General features: G+C 34.2%; 1 protein-coding gene across 1 annotated transcript; it reads left to right on the top strand.

Annotated features, from left to right (window-relative positions):
* The first annotated feature begins 6,821 nt into the window (after positions 1-6,821).
* LOC143601108 (sulfate transporter 3.1-like) lies at positions 6,822-10,844 on the top strand. The gene is made up of 12 exons (XM_077078602.1): positions 6,822-7,277; positions 7,449-7,656; positions 8,098-8,269; positions 8,382-8,447; positions 8,720-8,833; positions 9,012-9,128; positions 9,362-9,488; positions 9,576-9,862; positions 9,948-10,138; positions 10,230-10,315; positions 10,403-10,479; positions 10,562-10,844. The coding sequence occupies exons 1-12, from the start codon at positions 6,938-6,940 to the stop codon at positions 10,766-10,768; spliced, it is 1,992 nt and encodes a 663-aa protein (XP_076934717.1). The 5' UTR covers positions 6,822-6,937; the 3' UTR covers positions 10,769-10,844.
* The last annotated feature ends 911 nt before the right edge of the window (positions 10,845-11,755 follow it).

The raw sequence follows: 11,755 nt of genomic DNA on the forward strand, positions 1-11,755 counted from the left end.
AAAGAAGGTAATATCTAGGGTAGTTTCTTCATAAATAATGGTAATATCTAGGGTAGTTTCTTCATAAATAATTTGCAATTATTCTGCTTTTAGAAAAGTTTTCCACTATAATTACAATTAATGGCTTAAATAAATCCACATGCCCACTTCGGTTTTAGGAGGTCACTACTCACCAGCTAAATGGTGGATCATTGGGAAGTTCATGTAGTTGTGATTTAGGATGTTGCATGGAAAGTCCTTGTTAGCTACAAAAATATGACATAAGCATGTAAAACGTAGGAAAGAGTAAGACCAGGCGTACTCGGGCGTTTTGGGGGCGCGTTTTGGCCCAGAACGCCGGGGAACACCGCCCCTCGGCGTTTCGGGGCGTTTTGGCTTTAAAAAGTCTCACAACGTTGTGTAGAAAACGCCGGTTGAAAGAAATAGTGGGGCCAAGGGAATAAATCATCCAATGAGATGGGAGGTGGTGGCGTTTCCCACTTTATGACTACGGTTGGTCTAATAGACTGATACATGTATTTAAGATGACAGATATAAATGTTCATATACAAATATGTAACATGTTTTATAATCACGTAACAAATTATATAATCATGTAATGTATATTTTATTAAAATTGCGTCTTTTAGTTAAAATAACTTATACATACGTCTTTTAGTTAAAATTGCGTTCCAAAAAATATCTTTTGTTCTTAACGTGTCATTGTTCTTTGTACAAAATAAAAATAATCTATAGTTTTCGAACCCATTCATAGGTTTAATTTATCATATTTAGTAACTTTATAGTTTTCTAATCAAAACATAACGAATGCAGTTGATGAATCAGACGTTTTGATTCTTGTTAAAATAGATAATAACAACTTTTTTCCTTTGTGAGTATATGATTCTTGTTTATCTTTTTGTTTTAACGGCAAATTAGGATCACTTACGGACCACTGGAGTATCATCGTGTCACGAGCAGAACCACGCGATTATATCTATCTCCACTAGGCAATAATGCCTAACCACCAATTCAGGAGGAAACCCAATAAATCTTGGGAAAACCTCCTTGTGGGATTCGAACCCAGGACCTTATGGTCCTTAAGCCTTATCTCATCACCAAGATGCCACTAAATTAGACATCTATTATTCTTTCTAGAATATGTTATAAATTATTTAACAGTGCATTAAATATATTCTTTTTATTTTTATAGGGAATAATATTTCACTTTTTTCCTTTTATGTTAATAGTGCCGGTTTTTTTATTCTTTGTATATGGTAAGAGCTTATATTCAAAGTAATTATTTATTGATAACATATCTTGTATAAGGATTACGCAATATGCACTTTAATCCTTTGCTTTTCAATATTTAATGTATATTCCTATAATATCCCAACAATTTTGGACATTTCCATCAAAACCTTTTTTTTTCCTAAAAACATAAGTATAGATGTTGAATTGATTAAACATAGTCTTTTACAAATCAATAGCCTTAAACATTTACTGTTTTGAAGGCTAGTTCATTCCGATTTCGATTGGACACGATGGTCCGTATAGCGAGTTGTGTCAGCGTGGTGTCATTTTGTACTTTCTAAAATGGTGAAGGGTGACAACATGTTTCATTAAGTTCTAGCGGTGTGTTTTGGTCGGTTTTGTTAACGTCAGAGAGCCTGTTGAAATTTAGAATTGCGATTTTCTTGTAATTAGGCTAGCGCACTCTTCAAATTTAAAGAGCCATGTTGTCCCACTCTAGCCAAACGATGTTGTTTTAGCCGGGCTTACGTTGACTTTTAGAGTTCGGCTTGAGCGTTCCTCCGGGAAACCAAACCATTGGCTGCCATTTGACAGTTTTTATGTCACTGCAAGAACATAACTCTCTTGTGTAACACATGATAGGACGAAAACTCGGTTGGGCTCGAGGTTCAAACTGACAGCCTATGCACAAAGCCTAGCTAAAATCTTTCAAGGTTAATATCCTCCCAAAGTGACACAAGTGTGAATCAAACTTAAGTCTCCACTAAACAACTCAAATCTTCTACCACTAGGCTACATTTAAAGGACGGGTACAGACTCGAATACTTGTTATTAGTTAACTTAAAAACTAAGAGATCGACTTAATGATAAAGATAGAAACTTAAAAAAACGCGTAAATGATATCTGGTGTGTGTGTGTGTGTGTTGAACGGCCAATGAATCCTCTAAAGGGTTAGCTGCTAATTCATCACATCCGGATACACTCGTGTTTCGATTTGGAAAAAAACCCTCACCCTAAGGTCAATGCCCTAGAACACTTTCCCGAATGCACGATAGTGTGGTGACATAAATCTCGTTTAGTTCAAAAATCCAAATAAGTGAGAGCCATCTACTCATCCGATTTCACCTTTTGTATGTCTGAAACTAAGTACTAGATAACATAATCAAACCTGAATTACATGAACCAACAACAAGTGTTTTAAACGTGGAGAAAATCAAATAGGTTTCAAACGATGTGCGGTTGTGAATTGTGACCAAACCGACCTGAGATGCAGTGAATCATATCCAGTTTAACGCGTGCACGTGGCACAACTTGGAGGCTGATGATCCACTATTAGTGCTGTTTCGACTTTATTATCTTTTTTCCTTTTAAATATTATTATTTGATGGTCATATTTTGTCATATACCTGTCAACCGCAATGTTTTGTGGGCCCCAGGAATCTAATAAAATAATAATTTGTGAATTTACTACCAACATTTCAAAGCTTCTCAAATTTGACCTAAACTATTCTACCAGTTTTGTTTTGGATATTTTTGTGGAATTATTGCATAAAAAGTTTTTTTCTTTTAGTTTAAGATTATAACTTTTAAAATTAGCAACTCTTAAGGGCTTGAGATATAGGAGGATATGATAGAAGAATAATTATTTTGTGAAGAGTCCAATTAACCGATTGACCGTTGATATGTAGCGTCAATATGGTTACATGAGACTGTATGTGGAATAGAAATATGAATGCAGAAGTTGCTACGTACATGCATAAGCTATGAAAGAATATTGTGTAGGAATCGAATTCGTGAATTGAGGAAATAAACAGAAAAAATTAGCAAACAGTTTTATTACAATATTTCAAGTCTCCCAAGAGAACTCGTGTTGAACACAGGGCCCTTAAAACAATATTTCGAGTCTCCCAAGAGAACTCGTTGTTTCCCAGGGTACAACAGCCAGAACAGTATTACTGCCGGAGTTAACCGTAAACCTGAAAAATGTTCGAATAAAAGAAACCAGAAATGTAGAAGAAGAAGAAGAAGAAGTTGGAAAAACCTTGCAACAATGCTTGTGTTGTGTGTAAGGTTTGGTGTGTGTTGCAACTTAGTTTACCTCTCTATTTATAGAGGAAACACAAGGCACAAGTTTTTCATCCCACCGATGTGGGATACACCACTATAGTATTTTCTTTCAAATACCCACAATCACACATCGATATCTCATTCATCAATGTCTATTAGTGTGCATTTGTTGTGTCATAACAACCTACTAATGCACACGTAACAAATTTTCCAACATATTGTTGACCGCAATCTCATAGGGATTAATAGATAGGCTCCGAAAGTAAGTGGGAAGCCTTACTAACAACATAAGTAATCTTTGAATAGTTGAGACAAAATCATCCAAAGGCACACTAGAATATCCAGTGTGTCTTTTGGGAAATACGTCTTCTCAGGGATACAAGATTATGTAGACGAGCTTTGCAAATACTAAGAATTGTTTTTTTTACTACTTGTTTGGAATTAATTTTATTTTAAAAAAATAAATTGTTAAGAGTTTGAGTTCTGAAAAATAATCAATCATCCAGTACATGAGCTTCAAACAATGTAAATTATTCGAAGCTTAAGTTCTAAGAGCATTTACAATAAGGTGTTCTTACGGGCGGTTTTTTAAATTTTTTCCATGTCACCTATTGTTATGTATTGTGATCGACATCTTTTGGATATATTTTTCAAATTTCTTTTATACAAAATAGAAAGAACGAGTTGTTTTGCAAGTGGTGGCGCTAGGTGGTGGGAGTTTTGAATAATATAAAACAATTGTTAAATCTATATTTGTTAGCTCCCCTCCCCCCCCCCCCCTCTTTTCACGTGAGCCTATTTTGGTCCGCCAGTCGTTAGCTCGCCCTATCCCTTCACTTCACTCCCATTCGCGGCCGCTAGTCAACTCACGCTTGGCCCATCACACCCCCATTCGCTCAGCATCGTTGTGGTGTTCGTCAACGGCGTGGCAACGTCATTCCCTCTAGCGCCCGACAACACATAGTCTTACTATGTGTCTTTTGAATGTTTTTTTAAAAATAATATTTTTATAATATGACAGCTGATTATGTATGTTTTAAGGTGAAACATAAAATTAGTGGTGTCAAAGTGGAGTTTTCTCCCAAAGTAGTGTACTTGGAAAACTTATTTACCAAAATAGTGTAGTTTCAAAAGTATTTGCCTAATAGGTGTAGTTTTAAATAAAATGACATATTTACCCTTAATAAAAAAATAAAATAATAATCAGTGATTAAAAAATCTGTTTTAGAACCAATCCCCTTGTCATTTTCAATTCCTAGATGTTGAGAACTCAACAGTCAAAACAATGAAAAAGATGTCGGCGACACACCACCATCTCTTGCCGGAGACACCGCCATCTCACTCCGTCGGCACCATCTTCTCTCTCCGGTTTGTTTCTTTTTTTTTCAGAAGCACCGAGGTATACCACTGTACTTGACCTCACTCATTTTGCCTCTCCAAATTTCCGATCATCATCTTCATCAACTACAACATCACCGTCGACATCTACGTTTACACTGAATATGAATCTCTTGTTTGCACCTTGATTCGTTGATCTATCAAAGTGTGTTTCTAGATTTTTATTTTATACGAATGTTAAAGTTTAAATTTATTTCATAACATGTCAAACTTTAAGACATGTATGCTCATGTAGCGGCTAAAGTTTAGTCAAAAGTTATGACATGTTGGTTGTTTGTTGATCATTTGTTTTAGGATCCTTTAACCGCCACTTTGCCTTCCAGTACCTGCCAGATTCACTTTCACCACGTCATCATCAACCTTGAAGATGCATCTTTCTGGCTTCCATAAAGTTAATCCACTTTGTTTAAAAAAAACTATTTTTCAAATCAACATTTACTACACGTTTCATTAGATTCTTTATTTCTTTTTAAAAATATGAAAGAAAAATATGTTTTCATGTTTACTAAATAAAAACCATACAGAGCGGAACAAAGTGCTTTGCAAGTCCATCCGGTTACTTGTACTATCAATATTTTAATATTGAACCACAAAAAGTTTACAGATTTGTTTCTGGTAGCTTCGGTGAATATTTCTCAAGAGATCTTTCTCTCATCTGAACATGTTTCATTGTGGAATTTTGATAAGATTTACAATCAATGCGCACAGAAAGAGTTGTTGATCGATATTTGAGACGGATAATTCATTATAAACCTAAAAGGCTGCTTTTCTGTCATCGTCCTCAACCAATATGGGATTTTACTTGACAGCCTTACAACATATTATGTCGACGAGAGGGGCTCATGAAGAGACACTCTCAGATTATTTATATTTTTTTTTCACATTTACTCTTCTCACCAAAAGACATATATTTATTATCGTATTAGCGTCAATTTTTGGTTTTGTAATTTTGTATCGAACGGATAATCTTCTGATCCGTGCATCACTTTCAGATTAAAGTGTTTTGCATGTATGGAACCTCTAATCTTATAAGATGCAAAATGTTTCTTTAGAATGAAATGTGATGTTTGAGAAAACGAAGTTGTAAATTCATTATTGAAAACAAATCCAGTGAATTCCATTGTGTTAGGGTTGAATCGTCACCATGTATTGTTGCAACATTTCATGAAAGGGGTATGACAATTAACATTTACAACCGCTGGTAACAACTTATCACTAGAGTTACAACTACGAAAAGATAAGTTTATTTCCAGTGATCAAATTTGATATTGATGACCAAAGTCGATTTAGATGTCCAAATTTGATATTGATGAACAAAGCTGATTATGACCAACAAATTTGATGCCGAATACCAAAGTTAGTTTTGAATTTTTGATCATCAACTTTGATATTGAAAACCAGATTTAGCATGAATAATCAAAGAGTGTTAGATCCGACACATTTCCAATTAAGCAACTATTAACCGCTTGGGGCTTTGGACCTTGAACTCCACTAGGAATTACTGCCTCTCGAATCTCGTTTTGGTTTACAGTATGATCGGTTTGTCATTGGGGCGATGACGCAACTTGTTGCCCGCTTACCTGTCTCTCTATTGTAATTGGATAATTTTGTTAAGTATTAATGAAATTATGTTAAAATAAAAATTAGGGGTTTCGCCCATAGTTTGGTTAGAAATTCCATGATACTAAAGCAAGAATAGTCATAGCTAACTTTACACTCCGCAACTCCTAACTCAAGTCAATATATATCTAAACTTCTCATAACTCGGTGTGCACTCGTCAACTTCTAATTCAAGCTAATATACACTTAACTTCTCAACTCATCTTACACAAACTCAATTACCTTAAATGACACTAATGACAAATAAAAAAAATAAAAAATAAAATCCCTTTCCAATTTATATTTCAAAATTACCATGCTATTAATCTAGTATATCCCATTTACTAATTTAACAAATAGATAAAATAGAAGTCTGTTGTTACATGTCTAGTTTTTTAAAACTATCATTAGCGACGAAAATGTGAATACCCTATCCACCCCACTCAACGTGTCACAATCCCAAATTCCCAATAGTAAAGTCACACTCATACCACCCCACCCCCCCCCCCCCCCCAATAAACCACTATATAAACCCACTTCATCTTCATCATCTCCTACAAGCACATCTTCTCCTACCGCCTTAATTACTCAACCACAACCGTCGCAAATACAACAAACTACACTTTTCAAACCGCTCGAAATGGGTACCGGAAACTACGAATACCCTGGCTCGAAATACAACCAACAGCCTCACAAAGTAGCCATTCCACCACCACAACCGTTTGTTAAATCGTTGAAAAATACCGTCAAGGAAACGTTCTTTCCCGACGACCCACTTCGCCAGTTTAAAGGCCAGAAGGCGTCGCGGAAAGTTATACTTGCTTTCCAATACTTCTTCCCTATTTTTGAATGGTTGTCTAGTTACAATTTAAGCTTCCTTAAATCGGATGTTATTGCCGGTATCACCATTGCTAGTTTAGCCATTCCTCAAGGAATTAGCTACGCCAAACTCGCTAATCTCCCTCCAATTCTTGGCCTATGTAAGATCCATGCTAAACGTACAAATAACTAGAGTAATTATTATTATATTAATATTACTCTAAAGTTTGTACGCTTAGAATATAAAATATATTTGTATTTGATTCTAACACTGTTAAAATAATTATGAACGATTTTAATGTTTTTCTTGTTTTTTTGTTTTTGTTTTGAAGATTCGAGTTTTATTCCGCCGTTAGTGTATGCAATGATGGGGAGTTCGAAGGATTTGGCGGTGGGGACGGTGGCGGTGGCTTCGTTGCTAACGGGGTCCATGTTAGGGGCGGTGGTGAACGCTAATAAAGAGCCGAAATTGTATCTTCATTTAGCTTTTTTGGCAACGTTCTTCGCCGGAGTTTTTCAGGCTTCTTTAGGGATCTTAAGGTAATAAAGTTGCATAATTTTACAGTCTACACATTTGACCTTTTAAACCGGATCCACTTTACACTCTACTGTCTATATATAGAAAAAAAAATATAAAAGTATATATATATATATTGACATGAATTTACTAACTTTTTAAAATATTAAGAGTTAAATAAATAATATATGGTCTACCTTAACTCATGATAGGTATAATATATGTGACGATTTTTAAAGTAAAATAGGTGTAGAGTAGAGATTGTGTGTTAGCTAGTAAGTAAATAATAATAATAAAATTCTAAGAAAAATAATAATAAAAAGGTAAATAAAAATATTGGGAATCTGGTCGTGTCAGTAACCGATTGGCTTATAACTAAATGATTATGAGTTTTAATCTCGCTTGAAACATGAAGTAAAATAAGTGGAAATGAAGGTAAATTACTCATAGTTTAATCTATGCAGGCTCGGGTTTATCGTCGATTTCCTGTCACACGCGACGATAGTAGGGTTTATGGGCGGTGCCGCGACGGTTGTTTGCTTACAACAGCTAAAAGGAATATTGGGTCTCGAACACTTCACTCATGGCACCGACCTTGTCTCTGTCTTGCGATCTGTCTTCTCTCAAACCCACAAGGTTCTTAGAAATAATTGTTTTTGTTTTTATTAGTTAATTAATAACTAAAAAATATATTGATCAGATATTTTGTTTGTTAATGTCATATTAACTTATTAATAAATTGTTGCAGTGGAGGTGGGAGAGTGCAGTTCTGGGCATATGCTTCCTGTTCTACCTCATGGTTGCAAGATTAGTTGTAAGTGTACTTTATTATTAATCTTTAGTTTCTAACATGTGTTAAAATAAGTTTAGCATACCCGTTACGGTTCTATTGTTTTTGGTCGAGGAGTGCGAAAATGAGAAAATCATATAAACACCTGTACATTTTGCTTTAACTTTAATATGTAACGCGATTATAAACCATTTAAACCTACTGTTTCAAATATAACTAACAATTAATCAACTATACAGTACAAGTGTATTATATGCTCCACAATTTTTTATTTAATATAAAAATGACGTGAACAGAGCACGAAGAGACCAAAATTGTTTTGGATATCAGCCATGGCACCTTTGACATCGGTGATTCTAGGAAGTGTTCTCGTTTATCTCACTCATGCAGAGAAACACGGTGTTCAAGTGGTTAGTTTCTTTGTCTACCTAAACATATCGAACGATAGTACGATACCGTTTAAAAAAATATTTATGATAATCATCTTTTTTATTATGTACTTGTTTACATTTTTCACCTCATTTTTTTGTACGTATTATATCTATATTACAACTACAATAATTAATTATTTTTGTAATGTAAATACAGATTGGTGAGTTGAAGAACGGGTTAAACCCAATAACAATAATGGACTTGTCTTTTGGATCACAATATTTATCTACAGCAATCAAAACTGGCATTGTCACGGGTGTCATTGCTCTAGCTGTAAGTTACTTGTCCTTTATGCTTGACCATTTGTACCTTCAGTTATTTTTAATTATTTCCAGTTATTTCATCTCCACTTGCAATTATTTTTATTTATTCACTAAACGACAAAAAACAATGTCAATCATGGTGTACTGTTTTATCAAAATATGGAAAACTAAAACCGTACTATGCGTGTGAGTTGTAAAAATTACAGTATGTCTCATGGGGGTAATAACGTAATTTTTATACAGGAAGGAATTGCGGTCGGGAGAAGCTTTGCCATGTTCAAGAATTACAACATTGATGGTAACAAAGAGATGATCGCTTTCGGTATGATGAATATTGCTGGCTCATGCACTTCTTGCTACCTCACGACCGGTGTGTAAAATGACTATTATACCCTTTTCATAAATGTTTAGTGCGAGTTTTTAAATATGTTTTTTGATGACCAAATTTATTATTTAGGGCCGTTTTCACGTTCGGCTGTGAACTTTAATGCTGGATGCAAAACCGCGGTGTCAAACATTGTAATGGCAATTGCGGTGATGATCACATTATTATTCCTAACACCATTATTTCACTACACTCCACTTGTTGTGTTGTCTTCTATTATTATATCCGCTATGCTCGGTCTTATTAACTATGAAGAGGCTATTCACCTATGGAGTCTAGACAAATTCGACTTTGTTGTATGCATGAGTGCATACTTCGGTGTTGTCTTTGGGAGTGTTGAAATTGGATTAGTTATCGCGGTATAGTACTATTTTATACTTTTTTAACTATGTTTTAACTACATTTTGAAATTTTAGAATTATAATTTAAATGGGGCAAATGTAGGTCGCATTGTCGTTGCTTAGGGTACTCATGTTTGTCTCGAGGCCAAAAACATCGACACTAGGTCACATACCCGATTCCACGATTTATAGAAGCAAGGATCAATATCAAAATGCTCAAACCGTTCCGGGAATCTTGATACTTCAAATCGATGCGCCTATTTACTTTGCTAACTCTAGCTACTTGAGGGAAAGGTATATTCATTGATTTTTTTTTGTCTTTGTAATCATAAAAAAGAATTATTTGTATTATTTCTTACAATTTTACATTTTATTAATTATTTAGGATTTCAAGATGGGTTGATGAAGATGAAGAGAGGTTAAAGTCTTCAGATGAAACTAGCTTGCAATATGTCATTCTTGCATTAAGTGGTAAGTGATCAAAGGTTGAAATTTGAATCACAATTTTATTTTATATTTTTATGATTTTTGAAAAAATAACATTGACTTGGTTTGTAGCTGTTGGAAATATTGATACAAGTGGGATTACAATGCTTGGGGAGGTTAAAAAGGTTATGGAAAGAAGAGGTTTAAAGGTATTCCATCATATATTTTTTATATATAAACTTTAAATACGCGCAACCTATGACTGAATCTGAGTTCATTATTTATTTGTAGTTGGTGTTGGCAAATCCGGGAGGAGAAGTGATTAAGAAGATGAACAAAGGGAAGTTAATAGAAGTAATCGGGCAAGAATGGATATATTTAACGGTGGGAGAGGCAGTTTCAGCGTGCAACTTCATGCTTCATACTTACAAGAATGCTGAAAAGCCGACTTCAGGATCTGAATCGGGAAAAGAGAACCGGAATGACAATAATGTCTAGTTGAATGCTGTTATTTGATCATTCGACGACATTTTTCACCGGAGGCGATTCGTAATGATAAATAATTTGTATATTGGTTAGCTTGTTTTCTTAAGTTCTTCACTATGTATGTAAAATGTTGAGTTTTATGAAGGAGAGCATTTTACAAAAAATATAGAATATAGTGAAACATAGATAAATAAAATGTCTTGTTATGGATTTCTGAACTTCTAGAATGTTTTTAAGTGATAAGATCAACAAGTTAAGAGATACAAGAAAGTTAATAAATAATCTAATATAAGCTTTAATAGTATTTTGTAATTGATTAAAGTTTATAACTTATAACTATTGTTGTGGTTTAAATTTAAACCCACTTTGCTATGAAATTTCAGTTCTTTTGCTAATAATATTTCCACTTCTTTTATGTTAACAAAACATGTTTGGAACTCAATTTTATTTCAATAAATCTTCCAAACTAATACATGATCAATTTTTTATTTAGGGATGTCTAGGATTACGATCCTAAAGAGAGACCAATACCAGGTATATTGTCAATGATTTCATCTAGACAACTTGTTATATTCTGATTTTGTCTGCGAGAAAACATAAACTACTAGTTTTTACTTCCCTCTTGAAGAGAAGATCATGGTTCAATCTTGACATGAGATATAATATCGATGCAACTTAGGAGTAGAAGTAGATGTGTGTGTGTCACGTTTAAAAAAATATAATAATGGTTTCTTAGTAGTTTGCATTTTGTAAAGACTACTCTTTCTTATCTCCTCTTATATTCATAACTATTATGCAAAATGTGAATTATATAAATTTTAAATAACTTCTATTACAAATAAAATTCTACTAAATTTGATCATTACGAATAATGGAAGTGGGCCGGGTATAGACTGAACCTTATTGGGCCGAGAATTTCAAACAAATTCAAGCGGTCTACTTTCTAGTTTCCACTGGACCACTTGTTCACAGTTATGTTTTGAGTTTTAGTCTTTTGAC

The sequence above is a fragment of the Bidens hawaiensis genome, unplaced genomic scaffold (assembly GCF_021521415.1).
Source record: "Bidens hawaiensis isolate Kalapana, Puna unplaced genomic scaffold, B.hawaiensis_p1.1 tig00055641_1, whole genome shotgun sequence".
Lineage (NCBI taxonomy): Eukaryota > Viridiplantae > Streptophyta > Magnoliopsida > Asterales > Asteraceae > Bidens > Bidens hawaiensis.

Bases quoted from the DNA above. Each gene is read 5' to 3' on its own strand.
- LOC143601108 (XM_077078602.1), top strand. From the start codon at position 6,938: ATGGGTACCGGAAACTACGAATACCCTGGCTCGAAATACAACCAACAG. The intron at 7,657-8,097 runs GTAATAAAGTTG...TAATCTATGCAG, and splicing joins GCTTCTTTAGGGATCTTAAG to GCTCGGGTTTATCGTCGATT. The intron at 10,480-10,561 runs GTATTCCATCAT...ATTTATTTGTAG, and splicing joins TGGAAAGAAGAGGTTTAAAG to TTGGTGTTGGCAAATCCGGG.